The sequence below is a fragment of the Rhinocladiella mackenziei genome (genome assembly GCF_000835555.1).
Source record: "Rhinocladiella mackenziei CBS 650.93 unplaced genomic scaffold supercont1.3, whole genome shotgun sequence".
Taxonomy (NCBI): domain Eukaryota; kingdom Fungi; phylum Ascomycota; class Eurotiomycetes; order Chaetothyriales; family Herpotrichiellaceae; genus Rhinocladiella; species Rhinocladiella mackenziei.
In genome coordinates this window covers 2,739,339-2,756,595 of record NW_013550602.1, presented here as the reverse complement: position 1 = coordinate 2,756,595, position 17,257 = coordinate 2,739,339, and the positions used below count along the sequence as shown (strand labels likewise).

Sequence of the window (17,257 nt, the reverse complement as noted above, 5' to 3'; positions counted from 1 at the left end):
GGGACATTGGAACAGTCTACGCATAGGGTATTTCAAAACCAGTTTCCGCCATAAGGGCTCTACATTTAATTAAGCGTGGTGCAAAAGTCTTACGACACACTCCGAAAGACCTCAAGCTGTCCTGATAGATGTGATCCAGGTTTCTGCTCGTCTGCGTAATTTTGGTCCTATTCTCTCGTCCACATCATGGGTACCAATTCTCAGGTCAATTGATCAACCCCGAACCGAAAGCCGTCCGTCAGGCTCTCAAACTTCTCAAAGTGACGGTGCGCTCCCGTCCAAGCTTGCTACAAGGAACTACGCTGTCATGGGGAAGGGGGAATCTCTGACCACCCTTGGCCAAATTGGCACTGGAGCGAGGAGTTTTCTTACGAGATGAGTGTCATGACAGCTCAATATGGGCCCGGATTCGATGCCTCTCCTTAATGCTCTTGCATCCAGTTCAGTTTCTGTATGTTAAGCGAGAGACGACACGGATCGAGATGAATTCTGACAAATAATCGTGAAATTCGACGGCCAAAAGAGTGTAGTAGACGGTGTTCCTCACAATATACCGCAAGAACCCCTCCTCCGGGGTAATCTGTTGATGCACAGCATTTGTGGCCGCCCGTACCGAAATGGGCGGACGAGAAGATTGTCCTGCTCTGACGCCTCATGAGGCAGATCAAGCTGGGCCCCCTAATGGGCGTGTCTGGCTCTCATCAGGGTCACCGCTGCAGCAATTACAGGAACGACACTGACAACCTCGCCGAGACCGGCATAAGCGGGAGGGATGCGCACCTTGACAAAAGCGCCTGCCGCGAGCAACATTGCCAACACATTATAGAAAGCCGACCACGCAAAGTTGAAGGCAATTCTGCGGAACGATCGCTGCGATAGGTTGAGAAGCACAAGAAGACCATCAAGGCCACCCAGCAAAACGACATCCGCCGTGGCTCTGGTGACATCCGATGCAGCCCCGATCTGAAGGCCGACGTCGGCTTGTGCCACAGCAACAGCATCATTAGTCCCATCACCACAGAAGAGCACGACCTTTTTGGCGGACATGAGGCCCTGCACGTAGTTCTGCTTGTCCGTGGGAGACTGGCGTGACGCGATCTTCGAGAAAGGTACGCCAACGGCCTGTGCGATGTCCTCCACGACTCTTGGGGTGTCGCCGCTTACAATGTGACAAACAAGACCGCGGCGTTGGAGATCCGCAATCGTTTTAGTAGCTTCCTTGCGAATGGTACTCCTGAGCCCGAACACAGCTACAGGTTTCGATTCAATAGTCACGCAAAGAAGCGTCATGCCCTGGTTGATCAAGCCAGATATTTCGGGACGGTGATCAATGCCAAGCCAGAAAGGATTGCCCGCCAGGACTTTTTGTCCCTTCCAGGTGCATCGGATCCCAGCGCCAGGAACGGATTCCAAGTTCTCGACTTCGGCACTCCTGATGTGCCTCTTCTGCAGCTCGATGGAAACGGCTAGGGAAACAGGGTGTTGGTTGTCTTTGGTGATGGCCCTGGTGACGGAGAAGATCTCATCCTCGGAGCGGCCCTCTCCCGGGAAGGCTTGTCGGTGAATCGTCGCAAGGTCTCCCGTGGTGATGGTACCGGTCTTGTCAAAGATAACGTCAGTGACTTTGTAGCCTCTTTCGATTGCATCGGCTTGCTTGATGATTACGCCATGTCGAGCAGCGACGCCACCAGCTATGACAAGTACCATTGGAACTGCTAGACCAACGGCACATGGACAGGACACGGCCATGACAGCGATTCCATAGGTAATGGCCAGGCCCATGGCGCCGCCACCTTCCTCGCCACGGACTTTGCGAGCGACGGCCATCCAGACCGCGAACACAATCAGAGATGTCGTGATCACGGCCGGAATGAAGTAGCTCGCGATCTTGTCCGCCAGGTCTTGAATACGAGGCTTCGATCCGAGGGCATTCTCAACGAGGCCGGCGATATCTGTTATACTGTTCTTGCCTGGCAGGCGGGTCAGACGGACTGTCAACGCCCCTGCGCCGTTGATGGTTCCTGCAATCAACTGGTCCCCAGGAGATTTGGGCACAGGCAGGCTTTCGCCGGTTAACATAGATTCATCAACAGCACTCGAGCCACGAAGGATGTCCCCATCGGTCACAATCTTGCCGTGTGGTGGAACGAGGAACACATCTCCCAGTTGCAGCAGCCTTGCGTCGATCTCGGTCGTGTTTCCGCTGGATGGATCAACGAGCAGGGCCTTTTCCGCCTGTAGCGATCGCATGGACACCGCAGAGACGGCTCGGACCTTGGCGAGAGCTGCGATGAGCCGTCCCAGAAGGACCAGTGTGATCAAAAGGGCGCTTGTTTCGAAGAATGGCCCTTCTTCCAGGGTGTAGCCGGCATGGGTCAGTGCAAAGGCCACGACTGAGTAGCCGAATGCAGCCGTGATGCTGATAACTACCAGCATATCCATCTCGAGAACTCTACTATAGACGAGAGACTTGATGGCGCCGGCATAGAATTCCGGAACGGCGATAGCCTGGACCACCGTGGCCAGTACCAGTTCGATAATGGAATTTGTCGTGTCGGGTAGCGGGTTATCGGACCATGCCAACACGACAACTGGAATGGTGAACACTGCCGCCAAAGAGGTGCTCCATGCCGTGCGCATAAGCTTGCGGCGTCCATCGGCCCGTTTGGCATCATTTCCCGGTGGCGCGAGCCGAACTCCTGGAACGCTGGAGAGGATAAATCTGGCCCCGATGGCGGTAGGGTCGTGGCTAACGCGGTAAGTGGTCTTGTTGACCTTCTCCACCGATTCGCACACATCGCGTAGCCGCCCCAGGACGTGCTGAGCAGCGGAAGGATCAACCACAACCTCCAGTGTCTGATAGTCGCTCGCAATCTGAGAGAATTTGAATCCAGTTTCCTTCTCGATGCGTGGAATGATCTGCGGGAGGTTTCCGACTTTCGGATCGAGGTCGAATTCAGCCATGCCTGTCACAAAGGTGACTTTGATGGCCGAGACACCATCGACATTATTCAGAACGTTGGTGACCTTCCTGACGCAGCCGGTGCAAGTCATGCCCGAGACCCCGAGGATGACATGTTCGCGAGCAGCATCAGCCTCGATGTCTACTACTTTTGCTCTGGGCAAGGGCAATTTCAGTGGAGCAGCGGAGCTAATCTGGACTCGATCCCGGGAGCATGACGATAGGTCAGAAGACCTCCTCGCTTCGACTCGGGAAATTTTCGCGTCACAGCAAGGCTCTCGGCAAGACTTCTTGGTGGTTGAACGAAGACTGGACATTGATTGGGTCGCAATAGAAGTGGAATAGCCATAAGACTTTGTAGAACCGGCCGTAGTTGGCTGTTTTACCGCTGGGTTTCCACAGCAGCCGTCCAGTCGATTGAGGACACTTTGACAAATGCATCGGCCGGTTTCGAGATAGCTCGCATACTGATTAAAAGCCCGTTGGAGATGACTTCCACATGCTCCGTCGGTCCGAGGACGCTTTTTGCCGGCGATCGATGGCGTGGAATTTGGTTTTTGAGGAGCGTTGCTACAGGTCGCTTTCTTGTCTGCGCAGCAATCATCATCTTGACTGGTATTTGGGATAGCCTCCTTTGTAGTATAACAATCGTTCTTGACATGACCGCGCAAGGTCGCTTGCTTACCACTGCAGCAAGTGTGATACGGAACGTCAACACAAGAAGCCTTCTTGTCTGAGCAATATTCCTTATCTTTAGCATCACATGTTGATTTCTTCTCAGGACAGTAGTCGTCCTTGTTATCGACACAGACGTCGCCCTTCTTGTCAGCACAGCAGGTGTCTTTTTCAACGCTCTTACAGGCAATCTTCTTGTCGGTGCAGCAATCTGCCTCCTTGGGGGAATTGCCGCCAGAGTCGCTCGCGCCACAGTGATGGCCCTTGTCCTTGGTATAGTAGGTGTCTAGTATGCGCGGGCCGGTACCACTGGTCTCTTCTTTGTCAACACAGCAAGGCTCAGTGCAATCGTCAACGTTCGCAGCGGGCTGCTCGTGAATAGCGCCGCAAATTCTGCGACATTCTTCGGCGGCAATGGCGCGGATGCAGATATCTAGTGATGTGCCAGTTAGAGGTCTAGAGCGTCGCTCGATGATTGGAGACGGCCGTACCGTCGCATGTTGTACAGCCATTGTCACAATCAATGCAACAGCCTTGACCTAGAGCGGTGGACATGTCTCTGTTTTGGAGATTGCTCCTGATGGGCTGACCAGCGTCGTGCTCACTCATCCTTGTGACTTAAGGGTTTGCCAGAATTAAAGCAAATACATGATGCACACGCTGGCGTTCAGTTCTACTCCAGTGCTCGGGCCGATTAGACCGAAAAAGGGTTTAGCTGATACCCTCGGATCCTTCTCTCTCAGCTTGAACGTTGAGGCAAGTAATTTTTAAGTTTAGCCGTGATCATCTTTCGGCATGCTGTTAGGCAGTGTCCTTCTACCGTGTATTAATTCCACACGCTTTGCCCATCGTATCAGAAATCGAACATGGCTTCAACTCACCCAGAAGCTAATGCCCATGAAGAGAATCAAGTGGCTGACGATTTAGAGGTAGACCACGGGGTTCGTCCAATGCTTCATCGCACCTTTGCTCAACCTGACCATTGCCAAAGTATGACACGGAGGACTCTGGCTTTGAGCAAGACTCTGTCTTGACACAATCTGTTCGGTCGAGTATACATCAATACAAGGTCGAAAATGGCCGGACATACCACGCATATAAAGAAGGCCAATACTTCATGCCTAATGACTCGGCCGAGCACGAACGACTGGAATTGCAACACCGTGCAATGTTTCTCGCTGCTGGCGCCCAGCTTTTCTATGCACCTGTCAGAGAGCTCCAGAATGTCTTGGATCTAGGCACCGGCATTGGCACATGGGCCATTGATGTGGCGGACGCGCACCCCGAGGCCATAGTGACAGGTGTCGACTTGAGTCCTATTCAACCCTCGCTCTCTCCGCCCAACACCAAGTGGGAGATTGATGATGTCGAGGACGACTGGACATGGCCGCCAGACCACTTCGATCTATCTACAGTCAATTTATGCTAAGCGGAAGTATCGCGGATTTTCCAAAGTATTTTCGACAGGCTTTTAGGTAAACCCCACGCGATATACCAATTCCTCGCACCATTTTTCATCTGACGCGTGCTTTTCTGGCATAGACACTGCAGGCCGGGCGGTTACTTCGAGATTCGCGACCAGGCCACATACCTGCGGAGCGACCATGCTCCAATTAGTGAAGACAACGCCGTCGACGAGTGGTGTCGTCTCATGCGACAAGGTATCACCAGCATGGGACGTAGGCTGGACCTAAACTTCGAGGAACTCGGTGATCTGATGCGAGAAGTGGGCTTCGTCGATGTGGTCGTTCGGCCGTTCAAGATCCCTATCGGTCGATGGCCGTCTGATCCAAGGTTGAAGGAGGCTGGGCTATTTCAACTGTACGCAATGTTGGAGGGCGTTGAAGCACTCACTCTTGCCGTCTTCACGCGCTGTTTGGGTTGGGAGCCAGAACGGGTTCAAGTATTCCTTGCTGATGTGAGGAAAGAGTTTAAAGCGACGAAACGCTATACGTACTGGCCATGGTACGTTCATGATCAAGTTCCGAATTGATGAAGCTGACGTCGGACTCGCAGCGCCGTCATCTATGGCAAGATGCCCGGACCTGTGCCTCAATAAGCTCTGCGCGATCAGCGACCGTGGTGACAAGAAAAATCATGGCGGGCAATGTCCTCTTCGGCAGCAGTTAGCTGCAGGAAGTTTTTCGAGAGGCATAACGATGGGAGAGAATTCCATATGGGACGGCGGCCGGAAAAACACTCCTATACATTTTGGCGACCCATGCCATATACAGTACTCCTGCATTGCTCACTCGTGCCCCTGGAGCATCGAGTCAGGGACCAGCGCGGAACGGATAACACAACGTCTGGACGTGAGATATTTCCAACAATGAGAGCTTCTGCAGCTTGCCGTCTCTTGCTCTCCTCTATGGCAAACATGAAGTGGCCGATGGTGTTTCGGTACATGGGTGAAAACGTTTTGATCTCGATAGGCAGCACAACCTTTTCGCCTACATAGGTGCCAGTTACCGCGTAAACTTTTTGTGTAAATCCCATGAAGCACACTTCTTCGGGACCAACGTAAAGGCCGCATTCGATAGCCGCATTCTCACCGCCGCCAACAAATTCCTGGACTTCTGGAGCGAGGACGCCGTCGGTGAGGCCTTCGAAACTGCGCATGCAGCAGAAAGCTTCATTTCGAAACAAGATAGCAGCTGATTCACCAGGAAACGAATGCACCTTTCCCTCAACACAACCGCCATCGACAGCTGTAACCGGTCATTTAGTGACCGCATCTCTGTTGACACTTTGCTCCGTCCTCACATGAGCTCCTTCTTTGTAAATCTTCTCCTCGAAATCCTGTCCATGGCCCTCCTACATATCTTGTTCCGCCTTCCCAGCCATGTTATTCGAAGAACTTCCCAAAGGGGAGGGTTGTGCCTCTGATACTACCTGGCTGTGTAGCCCTGGTATGGACCGAAATTTGCGGTGACGTCGGATTCGGAAAGGTCTGTCCAGGATCCGAATATCACAATATAGAATCCTTGTTCACGTTCATTCCCAGCTGTATCAATTCTCACCGGTCTCGTAAGACGACGTTCATCTCAGACGACAAGTTATGGGTACCTAGCCTTCGCAGAGGTTGCAGATTTACTCTAAGTCCCTTGGGTTTGGGCTGAGAAAGACAAACAGGAACGGAAAGAGTTGAAGCCGGTAGAACAGCTAGACGCACTCCAAGCCCGATTGAGCGATCTCTGGGACAAGCATATTGTCATGCCAGCGGCATTGGAAGGGGTGGGTTGGGGTCAAAGAACCTATGTGGTCTTTTATTCCAGGATTCTACGGCTGCCTTTGCTGAGAAGCAAAGGGGATGTCAGACTCCACCACGTCTTTGAAGATATCACGTGGTCCAAAGGTGAGTAATTTGATTGGTGGGATCCGTCAGCTGAGGAGCCCACTCCTTAAGAATCCAACCCTAGTCTTCATTACAGAGAAGAGATTCTACTTGGTGGAGATAGACCCAGTCCACTCGACCCTCCATTGAATCGACGCCTTCTGGTCCTATATCTTCCCTCAATACCCTTCAACGCCCAAAGCCTTGTATACCTTCTTGAAATATTCTTCGGTGCGACGGTTTCCCAACACTCCCGGGCCCATTGAGTTCCTGTTTAATGGCATTAGTAATGTGGCTTAGCCAGCGGGAGTGAAAGAAGGACAGGATTTGTTTCATCGGCTCCTGAGACAAGTTATGAGAGACACCTACATTGTGTATGCGAAGGTGATCTTCCTGTCGAGATCCATGATTCCAGCGCTACCACCCCAACCGGCCCAGAAACAGATGCGGTTGCCTGGGGGCAGCCACGGAACCGTGCTTCTGGTGGTCTCATCTGCCAGGCCGTAGCCGATGCCGAATGTCAAAGGCGCACCGATGACCGCATCGACGCCGCTGGACTGGACGCGGAAGATCGAGTCGATGGTCTCGGGAGAGAGGAGCTTTACGCCGTCGACCGTTCCCCCTAATGTGATAACAGACAGCATCCTGGCAAGGCCTCGGGCATTGGTATGCCCGTTCACGGCCGGAAGATCCGCCTGTCTCCATGCAGGGGTATTTGCGACGTTGGCATCGATGGGCGGATTTGCAAAGGTTTTACGCGTTAAGGAGTCTGGATCAAGTTGAGAGAAGTCAAACATGGGTGGTGGTGGTATAACGGGTGAAATCCGCGACCAGTCTTTCTCCAGCGCACCAATCTGGAAGTCCGCCTTCAATGGGCCAGCGATTTCTTCGGCCACAAACTGTTTCATGGGCTTGCCACCGGTCCTCTTCACGATTTCGCCGAGCAAATGGCCCATCGTCACAGAGTGGTATCCCGACTGCGTCCCCGGCTCCCACCAGGGAGCCTGCTTGGCCAGGCGCGACACCGAAAGATTCCAGTCATATACCTCTTCATAGGTGATCGGGCCTTCCCAGCCCGATACTCCAGAGGTATGAGAGAGGAAGTGACGGACGAGAACACCGTCTTTGCCATTCTCCCCGAACTCAGGCCAGTATTTGGAGACTGGGTCGTCCACGCTGAGGGCGCCGCGCTCGGCTTGGATCAAAGTGGCCAGGGCTGCGATGGTCTTGGTCGACGACCACACGTTGACAATGGTGTCTTGAGTCCAGGGCACGGTTTTGGCTTCGTCCGACCAACCGCCCCAGATATCCACGACATTTTTGCCGTCGATGTTGACGCAGATTGAGGCCCCTAGTTCTTCGCCCGCGGCAATTTGCTCTTCGAAATAGGAGCGGAGTTCCGAGAATTGAGGGTCAGAGTGTCCTTCCACTTTTGCCATGATGTTGGTGTTCTGGAACTCACACTCGTCAATTCCAGATATTGCTGTAGAGAATTTGGTCGTCCAAAACAAATTCTCCCCGTCACCTGTCGTACAAATAGTTCAACAGAAAGAAAAAAGACGTTCGCTGCTTGAAGAACGAACCGAGGCTTGAGGGGGGAACAGTTGAGAATACCCACGGCCGTCAATCATTCGGTTGTGGGTGGGGTGTGTCTAGTTAGAGAGCCTCTGTGTCTAAGCATAATTAATCAGCTTTTGTACCAAAAAAAAAGAGGCTTTGGCGCTAGGGACCAGTAAGCTCCAGCCATTTAACAGCTTTCAACTCTGCGGATATTTTTATGCAAAGTTGTCATAATTAGGCGTCCATAGCTTTTCCTTGAAACTTGAGTATCAATCGAAGTCTTTTTCCTGTAGAAAGTACTTTAGTTCTGACATATTACGTATTGGGAGCCTCAGGCCGGGGGTTTTGGGGGGGAATGGAGTCACAACACAAGGAACAACTTTTGATTAGTTCATTGCTTCACCGCCATCTCAACCAGCTGTGCCACGGCTCTACTCTCTCACGCTTTACCAGCCCCTAGTCCAGCCCATGAGGAGAGCTTTATCTAATGCTTGCCTTACAACACCACTCCCCCGGCATATCTTGGCAAGGCACAGTTCCCCGGGGATTCTTCCGTGTCGTATTTGGGAAATGGTAATCTTGGAGTGCATGAGGGACTTTGATCCGAGGTGTGATAAAGTCCGATGAAAGTTCTACGAGCGGAAAATGTAGGCCATTATGCTGCTGGGGAAGTATGTCTTATATCCATCATGGTGCGGATCGAAAGTTTGAATGTGTGAATCTCAAATGGCTTCTCATATTATTCCTTCAAGAGGCCACGCATTATTCCAGATGCCCAGGGTCCGCAGATCAGAAGTCATGATGCGCTTCGTTGCCACGGCGTGGGCCGAAGGCTGGATGAACCCCCATATACGAGCCTTTGAGGCTCCTTCGGAAAGCAGGGCTTGACCGGAAAAAGCGGCTATATAAGTGCCAGATCGAGACTGTTTATCTAATTGATTGAGAATGTTCATCGACAGGTTCTCCGATCAATTGAATTCGGGATTTTTTTGCTCTCTTGAATTTAGCTACCCTCTGGAAGAACACATCAACTCTTTCTTGCAAGTCTTCATCCCCCTTTCCCAACCCCTGGACGCTTAGCCAACACCAAGAACTCGCTGGATCAACTGTTTCTGATTTATAACCTCCTCAATGACGAAGAACTCCCAGACTCTACTGCTTCTTCTGAGCGACCAAGATCTAGAGGCGACACAACCGGCTTTCGAAACAATCATCATGATTGACAGCCGACAGAATCCAGGTAGGAGAACGGAGACTAAGTGTGTCAACTCGGGGACCAATGATTTCTACTGTTTACCCAAGCAGAAGAATCCATTTGTCATATTTCATTCTTGGTGCTGGGGGAGAAGGATGGGTGACGACGGCGGAAGGTCTGCAGAGATTGGTCTGGCGAGGCAGACGTCAGTGCATATGACTGGATGCTTTTTTCAAAGGTTCTCTATCGGCGACGTCGCACCAATGGGATGGCGAACAGGAAGGTTCCAAACATGAATGTAGCGAGCGCAGAAGTCCCTTTGTGCGAAAACTCGTGATGATGCGAACCTGAGAGAGTATGTATTGAAAATGATAGCACAGCTGGCTGAAATGGCAGTAAGGAATGGATCAATCGGAACCGTTTGGTGTCGCCTTCCTATCATCACTGTCCACCGTTGCTTTAGACTCTCTTCTTCCCCCCCTGTCCCATCTTCAGTCTTGCGATCAACGTGAATCCAGCCGCGGCCAGGGCGACGCCGCCGGCATAGAAGATAGCTGGTCGATATGGATCGATCGAGGTGCCGAAATTGGCCTTTCCCTGTCCGTGCTCTGCTGAAGCTGACCCGACACCCACGCCCGAGGCTTGTAAAAGGTAGCCAGCGATCGGAACTCCCATCAAATAGCCGCCCGTCCAGCCGGTAATTACCATCGACATCGCCACCGCTGGACCAGACCCTTGGCCATTCCCGATTCCAGTAGCGGTACCAGTCACGACAACAGGGTAAAGGGTGAACCAAGCCCCATCCGCGAGCCCGTTCAGCATAGCGAAAATAAGCAATGGTCCCAAAGAGCTCGATACGGGCCAGATGGCCAGCATGCTCACGGCATTGAGGATCATTGAGGCCAGAAACACGTTCACAGGCACAAAAATGTCGCTCAGCCACCCCGAGAGGAGTCGGCCGACGGCGGTACATGAATTGAATCCCGCAACTAAACCGGCCCCCGTACTGGAGGACAGGCCAATACTTTGAGCGACAAGCGGTAAAAAGAACGGTGGGACAAAAAGGGTGAACGATCCTACAGCGCCCGCACAGAAGACCGCCGAAAGAGGCAAGTGTCGAAACATTGATAGGTCAACGAACGGCACCTGCCCGATTGGTACTCGTTCTTGGATGAACCAGGCGGCCGGCAAGCATGTCGCGAGGATAAGGAAACCTAAAATCCGAAAGGCCCAGGCTATTCCTACACTGTTGATGAGAGCATCGATGGTCAGGCTGAGGACTGCTGCACCGATTCCACCCCAAGCTTCACAAGGCACGATGCGAGTCCCAGTTTTGCCGCAAAATACTGCGTCGGGAGGGTGTTGCAGATGGGAAAGCAGAAACAAGCACCGAGCCCGTAAATCGCTCCTGAAAATGCAAATAATCCCCCCACATTGCCGGTAGGAAAGCCGGAAAAGATCTGCCGATGGACATGAGGAAGACGCTCAAAAGAGTGGTCGCTCGAAATCCTAGTAAACGAATCAAACGAACGTCGACGACGCGAATGCCACAATGCAAGCCAGGCCAGCGTGCCGATGAATGAGACCGTCGAGGTGGAAGTACTTTCGAGCTTGGATTGGAGGAGAGCTGCCTGAACTACACCCCAGCTGCCACTAATGCCATTGAACCAGAAAGTCAAGACTGAACAGATGAAGACAATAGTCCAACCGTATCCTCCTTCGGGAACAGAGGTGGCGACATTCGTTGGAGGTGACTCGGGGATTGAGATGATCTCATGAGAGGGTCGACTTGATATCCGGCCAGGGTCATGTTGACTTGATGACCTAGATGTCACATGGCGATTTGATTGTAAGATAGTATGAAGTTCGGTATCGGTTGTGATTGTTGATATTTGGATTGAAGATGCCTGTCGTATCAATTTTCCTGGTCTTTGACAGAAAGTCATCCCGGGAGAAGATGGTCCTATATAGAGTTCCCCCCAGCATGTAAATTTTCCCTCCCGCCCGGGCAGAGCAGGAAGTGTTTTGCCGACCCACCGGATCTACTTAGTTTTCAATGAGTAAGTCGCCTGCCTTAGGCATACGATAAATACCACGATGTGGGAAAATGGGCCGATTTGTGGCTTCAGACTTCACAGAATCGGCCGTGACCGCAAGACGTTATTATCGTCTATTTGTCAGTGTACCTGCTTGAAATCTGCGGCCATGCCTGGGTTATCCCCAAAAAAGAGTGGTATTTCTTTCCAAAAAGTCGGATATTCAAATCCGGAGACACGGCAGGAGGTCGACGTCTTGACTCCATGGGGTTTGAAAATCATCCCAACCCTGGCCATGCACGGCAGCGACATTGAATCAAGTCTCCATGGCAGTATCGTAGAAAGCGTCATCGGCGGTAGGGAAGAAGGCGTCCATCGAGGTGTCTTGTTCGGTCTCGTTTTGCTGCTGAAGCATCGGAAATGATAGTCGCCGACTATCAATCGAATCCGTCGCTTTCAATAATGCTCCCACTGCAGACTCGAGGATTCCACTGGCAATTTCCAAAAATTCCGCGCTCTTATTCGACACTCTCAACGTCCATCGATATTCTTGAAGTCGTCTCTGGTAGAATTCAGCTTCTTCCTGGCTCACCGAAGTGACGAAGCAGAGGCCGGCAAATGTGCCAATGAGAGCAAAATTGAACTTGGACGCAAAATACCAGAAGGATTGCAGATGTTCGGGCTTGAGTCGGTTGAAAAAGTCCATCGCGCTAATAAGTCTCGCTTTGGCCGCTGACCGGCAAATTTGAATCATATAAGGATCCGTGTTGTGCGAGAGAGATCGAATTACTCGCCGATGTAGAGTGATCTCCGTGGCGAAGTAGGCGAGATGTAAATACCCCACCGAACTCAGTTTTCCCACTCTTGTGGCGTCCATTCGAAGTGCTTCAGGCATGTCAGCGTACCATGATCGAAGTTTCAGTTGTATCGGTTTGGCTTTTTCGAGGATGGCTTTGGTGCTGTCATAGGAATTCTTAACTTCCATTTCAGCTTTGAGAGAGTAAAGGGCATCCAAAACTTCTGCGAGCATTTTGGTCAGTGTTATCATGGCACTGAACAGTGTACGGCCCTTTTCCACTTCGGCGCTCCCGTCTTCCTCATCCTCATCTGCAGCACTCTCGGGAAAGTCACTGCTGATCACCGGGTGGACGGCCCAATTGGTCGAAGAGATGTGTGGAGGACGTCCGTAAATCAGGGCAGACCAAGTATCTTGCATGAAGAGAGCCCAAGCTAGTCGTTTGCGCAAACCTCGCTCCCAAGCAGGGATTCGCCAATTTGAGCAATCGAGATGGAGTCCGAGGTCTTGACCGATGGCAACCAGTTGGCTGGTCAACTGCCACGCTTGGTTGCTACCCGGTCTTTGGAGCAAAAGAAGCCCGGCTTGAACAGTGGATAATTTAGCCCGTTGCGACACATCTTGCAATGTACGATAAGCCACATCTTCGAGTTGGGCAACGTCCGGCTTAGCCGACTTTGCGAGCTCAGAACTGTAAGACCACCAGTTCAATGCCAAAATATACACGGCCGCCAGCAAAGGCGGGGAAAATTCTCGATGAGTCCGGCCATATTTCTCCAGATAGACCTTCTTATGTAAGATTGGAAAGCTCGGATGGACGATCCTGAAGTAGAGTCGGATCAGAGCTTCACCATGAGGGGCCACGATGCGTTCAATGTTGTCAAGCTCTTCGATCTCTCGGGCATGGTTGGGAGAATCTGAGTCGGCATACTGGTGGAAGAATTCATTCGGACCGACTTTGCGAAAGGAACCTTGATCGGCAGGACTTTCGCCTTTGACATTATCATAGAGTCGAAGATCTAAGAGAGTAAAGTCATGCTCGTCGGTAGGACCAATATACTTTGCATATCGGTGGTTTTGTAGACTGGCCATGGTCAGCCAAAGAGTTAAGAGGGAATAGGAAAGACCATATAAAATATCCAAACACACCCCAAGGTTTTTTTCAACAAAGACTCCCCCTGCAAGTTGGCATAATCGTCGATGACGGGCCCAGTACGAATGGATTCAGCAGATTGCCGTCGTGGGGCGTGGGCATTGCCATCGGAGCCTCTGTTATCTACTTTAGCCTGATGATAGGGGAGATACAAACATGGGAGGTGGGTGGGAAAGCCTCACGATCGTCTCTGCCGAGCTAGGGAAGCTGCCGACGCGGTAGTGGAATCGGAGAGAGCGACAGGGTTTGTCTGTTTTCGTCGCCTCGGAACTGTATCCTCAACAAAGGTACAGGCCTGTTTATGGAATTGACACATCACACAAGCAGTAGCGTCTGGGTTGATGACGCAGCGGCTCTTGCGACGTCGACAGGTGTCACAGGGACGATCTGGTCGTATGCCCGGGTTAGGGTCGTCCCCCAGGCGAGCACTCGTGGGCGATGTCATACCGCCGATACCACCTGGGCCTGGAGAACCATCAAGAGTAGGGTCGGGCTGGAGAGGAGGTGGCATGGTTGAGTGCATGGTTATTTAGGGGGGGGTATGTTTACGAAACGAACGGCCTTTATTGGCGATGAGGAGGGGCGAGGGATTCCAGGCCGGAGCATTATCAAAACTTGTGTATCAGTTGTATGTAGTAGTTGCTTTGCTTCTTCCACTCTTTAGGCTGGGGGGAGGGTCATTTCTTTTTTCTTGATTTGTGCGAGGGGCGCGCGTCAGGATAAGCTTCTCTCATCTGGTAGGGAGTTGAAGCTATTTGTGACTCTGGGGAGGCGACCTGAACTGGATTATGTCGATGATGGCCGGGACTCAGAAACTGGCGCTGGGACGATCGAAGCGGACCCCGTCGCGTGTCATGGGGCATTGGGCTCATAATCTTAGTCGACCATGCCATATTGCGCTGGATCGAGTTCCCAGTATAGCGAATGGTGCAGAAGACAAGCAATTGATTGAGTAAGAGTTTACAACCAGAGTCGTGGGCGAGGGTTAGTGGCATTGCTCCAAGAGATAAACAGAGCGACGCCCATTGGGTGAATTGGGTATGTGGTCACATAGCGTTTGTTGCAAGTCCACAGCCAGTCCGCAAGTTTTCTCGGTGGGAATTCTGGTCATGCCCGAGTGGGTGAGTAGGCGTAACTATCGCACTCGATACGAGCCGCCATCCCCCCAGTCCAGCTTTATCAATCCCGCTGAATTTCAAACACACAGAAAAATACAAATAAATGCGAGTCACTCCCAATGCCTATCGCTCCATGCAAGCAAATATCCGGCAAGGAATTCCCATGAACTCAAAAATATGTATTTCCTCATACTTCCCGCGGCATACCCTCCAGGAACCGACTGGCTATCTCCAACACCTCACTATCTAAGCACCGACACCCTAAAAAGGTGATGCTGAAGGGCAGTCGTGGTCCAGCCTCGCCGGACAAGTACTCTGCTGCTGGACACGCCACTCCGCACATGTCCAGCACGTTGGCAAAATGTGTAAAAGTCCCCATCTTTGCATTCAGTCGGATTGGATCTGCCAGCATCGCCTCAATGGTTGGATGCTCCGGCACTGTCGGAACCACCAAGACGTCCATCCCCAACTTGTCCGCGGACGCAAACTGGGATGTGGCTTGTCGCGTGCACAGCGCCTTGGTTTGCAGGTCGCGGAACAACTGCACCGCCGTGCTCTGTCGTGCCACGACTTTCTCAAAGAGCTCTAAGGTGACCGGGTGCAGGTGAACCCTATTCCTCTCCAGAAAATCATCCGGTAAGCTGGCCAGTCTCTCTGAGACAAAAGTGCCCTCGTAGAGCAGATCTCCAGCTTTTTGGAAAGGAGTCCAGTCAATAGGCACCAAGATTCCACCCATGCTCTGTAGCCGCTTGATTGCTTCGTTGAACAATTTGCGGAAAGTAGGCGAACACACCTCGAGAAGCTCAGGAGGAGGGATGCCCATGCGGAATGCCTCATGTTGAGTTCCCAATGCGTTGACATGTCGTTCAGCGGGAAACGTGTCTCTTGCGTAGCGGTCATTCTCATCGTACTCTTCACAGACTTGCCACAGCGTCCGAGCGTCTTCCACCGTTTTGGCGGTGAAGGCAATGCAGTCGAGTGACAGGCAAGCTGGGGTAACACCTTCAAATGACACCAATCCACGCGTGGGCTTGAATCCCACCACACCATTGAAACCAGCTGGCACACGTCCAGAACCAGCTGTGTCTGTTGCGATCGAGAATGTCGCAAGACCAGCACCCACAGAGACGCAACTTCCAGAACTGCTCCCGCCTGAGATGTGGTCTTTGCTGAAAACGGAGTGAGGGACCCCGTACGGGCTTCTACAGCCGCTCAGTCCGGTTGCCAATTGATCTAGGTTGACTTTTCCTAGATACAGAGCGCCCTGTGAGATGACTTTCTGGTAACATGCGGCTGATTTGGTGGCTACAAATGCCAGCGGGGGACATGCCGTTGTGGTCTCGATTCCCTGGACGTCAATGGAATCTTTGACTGTAAAAGGAACCCCAAATAGGGGCGGGAGAGCGCTCCTGTTTGGATAGAGCTCGAGCAGGTGCCTGGCAGATTCAAGAACGGCATCTCTTGATTCTCGCTTGATCCACACCGCTGGATCAACGTCATCGTATTTCTCAATTCGGTCAAATACAGCATTGACCACTTCCATCGGCGAGAGTCCCTTTCGGTATGCTCTCTGCAGGTCGGGAATCCCCAGCTTCCCGTCCCAAGTGGGTGGTGTTTGAGGAGGAGTGCTGACTCCATTGCTCTTTTTCTGCCAGGGAGAAAGCGCATCCAGAACAGGTTGAAGGTCTGCCACAAATCCAAAGAGACCTTGTGACCAAGAAATCATGTCCAGTGATGCAGTTTTGAAAGCCGGGTTGTAGCCCGCCGTGCTCTGAGTGATACCACAGCACTCGAAACCTCGATCGTTGGCCTCTCTGATGGAAGTAGAAAAGCAGCATTCAGTAGTGACACCGGAGACTAGAAGATGGGTGATACCTCGAGCCTTCAATTTGTGAAGAATCGGTGTATTCCAAAAGGACCCCTTGCCAGGCTTGTCAATGACGACCTCGGAGGCCAGTGGTTGAAGTTCGTCCACTATATCGTGGCCGTACTCTCCACGAACTAGCAGACGACCCATTTCGCCCTTGTCACCAATGACTTTCCGATGCTGCGTATTGCCAGGAGCCGCAGCTTGTCGAATGAGCTTGGACGAAGGACAGTCGGCCAGAGAAGGAACTTGGCCTTCTCTGGTGTGGAAGATTGGCAATCCAGCATGGCGGCATGCTTCCAGAAGTGATTTGGTCGGGCCAATCGAAGCCTGCACGGCCTCGAGATTTCCGCCTTGGATCTCTCCAAAGCCTCCAGAGCAGATGAAATCGCGCTGCATGTCGATGACCAGCAATGCTGTATGTTTCAGGGGGAAGGTAAATGGGTAAGGCTTCGCCTCGATGGTGAGGAAACCTGGCTTGTCATTGGCCTCTCCCATGATGGGATTTTCGATTTCCAGTCTAAAAATGAATGTCTGAACCACTGAAAGCGCTGAATAGAA

General features: G+C 52.0%; 7 protein-coding genes across 7 annotated transcripts; 1 reads left to right on the top strand and 6 right to left on the bottom strand.

The window, feature by feature from the left end:
• Nucleotides 1-678: 678 nt before the first annotated feature.
• Z518_04510 (copper-translocating P-type ATPase) lies at nt 679-4,149 on the bottom strand (the record flags this gene model as incomplete). Its single annotated transcript, XM_013418216.1, has 1 exon — nt 679-4,149. One exon carries the CDS (start codon nt 4,147-4,149, stop codon nt 679-681), a length of 3,471 nt encoding a protein of 1,156 aa, XP_013273670.1.
• A 354-nt stretch (nt 4,150-4,503) lies between these two features.
• Z518_04509 (uncharacterized protein) lies at nt 4,504-5,696 on the top strand (the record flags this gene model as incomplete). Its single annotated transcript, XM_013418215.1, has 5 exons — nt 4,504-4,578; nt 4,629-5,051; nt 5,105-5,112; nt 5,180-5,602; nt 5,654-5,696. The coding sequence occupies 5 exons, from the start codon at nt 4,504-4,506 to the stop codon at nt 5,694-5,696; spliced, it is 972 nt and encodes a 323-aa protein (XP_013273669.1).
• A 143-nt stretch (nt 5,697-5,839) lies between these two features.
• Z518_04508 (uncharacterized protein) lies at nt 5,840-6,256 on the bottom strand (the record flags this gene model as incomplete). The annotated part of the gene is made up of 1 exon (XM_013418214.1): nt 5,840-6,256. One exon carries the CDS (start codon nt 6,254-6,256, stop codon nt 5,840-5,842), a length of 417 nt encoding a protein of 138 aa, XP_013273668.1.
• An 894-nt stretch (nt 6,257-7,150) lies between these two features.
• Nucleotides 7,151-8,410, bottom strand: Z518_04507 (uncharacterized protein; the record flags this gene model as incomplete). Its single annotated transcript, XM_013418213.1, has 2 exons — nt 7,151-7,241; nt 7,341-8,410. 2 exons carry the CDS (start codon nt 8,408-8,410, stop codon nt 7,151-7,153), a joined length of 1,161 nt encoding a protein of 386 aa, XP_013273667.1.
• A 1,775-nt stretch (nt 8,411-10,185) lies between these two features.
• On the bottom strand, nt 10,186-11,672 carry Z518_04506 (uncharacterized protein; the record flags this gene model as incomplete). Its single annotated transcript, XM_013418212.1, has 2 exons — nt 10,186-11,072; nt 11,258-11,672. The coding sequence occupies 2 exons, from the start codon at nt 11,670-11,672 to the stop codon at nt 10,186-10,188; spliced, it is 1,302 nt and encodes a 433-aa protein (XP_013273666.1).
• Nucleotides 11,673-12,078: 406 nt separating this feature from the next.
• On the bottom strand, nt 12,079-14,222 carry Z518_04505 (uncharacterized protein; the record flags this gene model as incomplete). The annotated part of the gene is made up of 3 exons (XM_013418211.1): nt 12,079-13,642; nt 13,708-13,827; nt 13,894-14,222. The coding sequence occupies 3 exons, from the start codon at nt 14,220-14,222 to the stop codon at nt 12,079-12,081; spliced, it is 2,013 nt and encodes a 670-aa protein (XP_013273665.1).
• Nucleotides 14,223-15,016: 794 nt separating this feature from the next.
• Z518_04504 (allophanate hydrolase) lies at nt 15,017-17,194 on the bottom strand (the record flags this gene model as incomplete). Its single annotated transcript, XM_013418210.1, has 1 exon — nt 15,017-17,194. One exon carries the CDS (start codon nt 17,192-17,194, stop codon nt 15,017-15,019), a length of 2,178 nt encoding a protein of 725 aa, XP_013273664.1.
• Between the last annotated feature and the right edge of the window lie 63 nt (nt 17,195-17,257).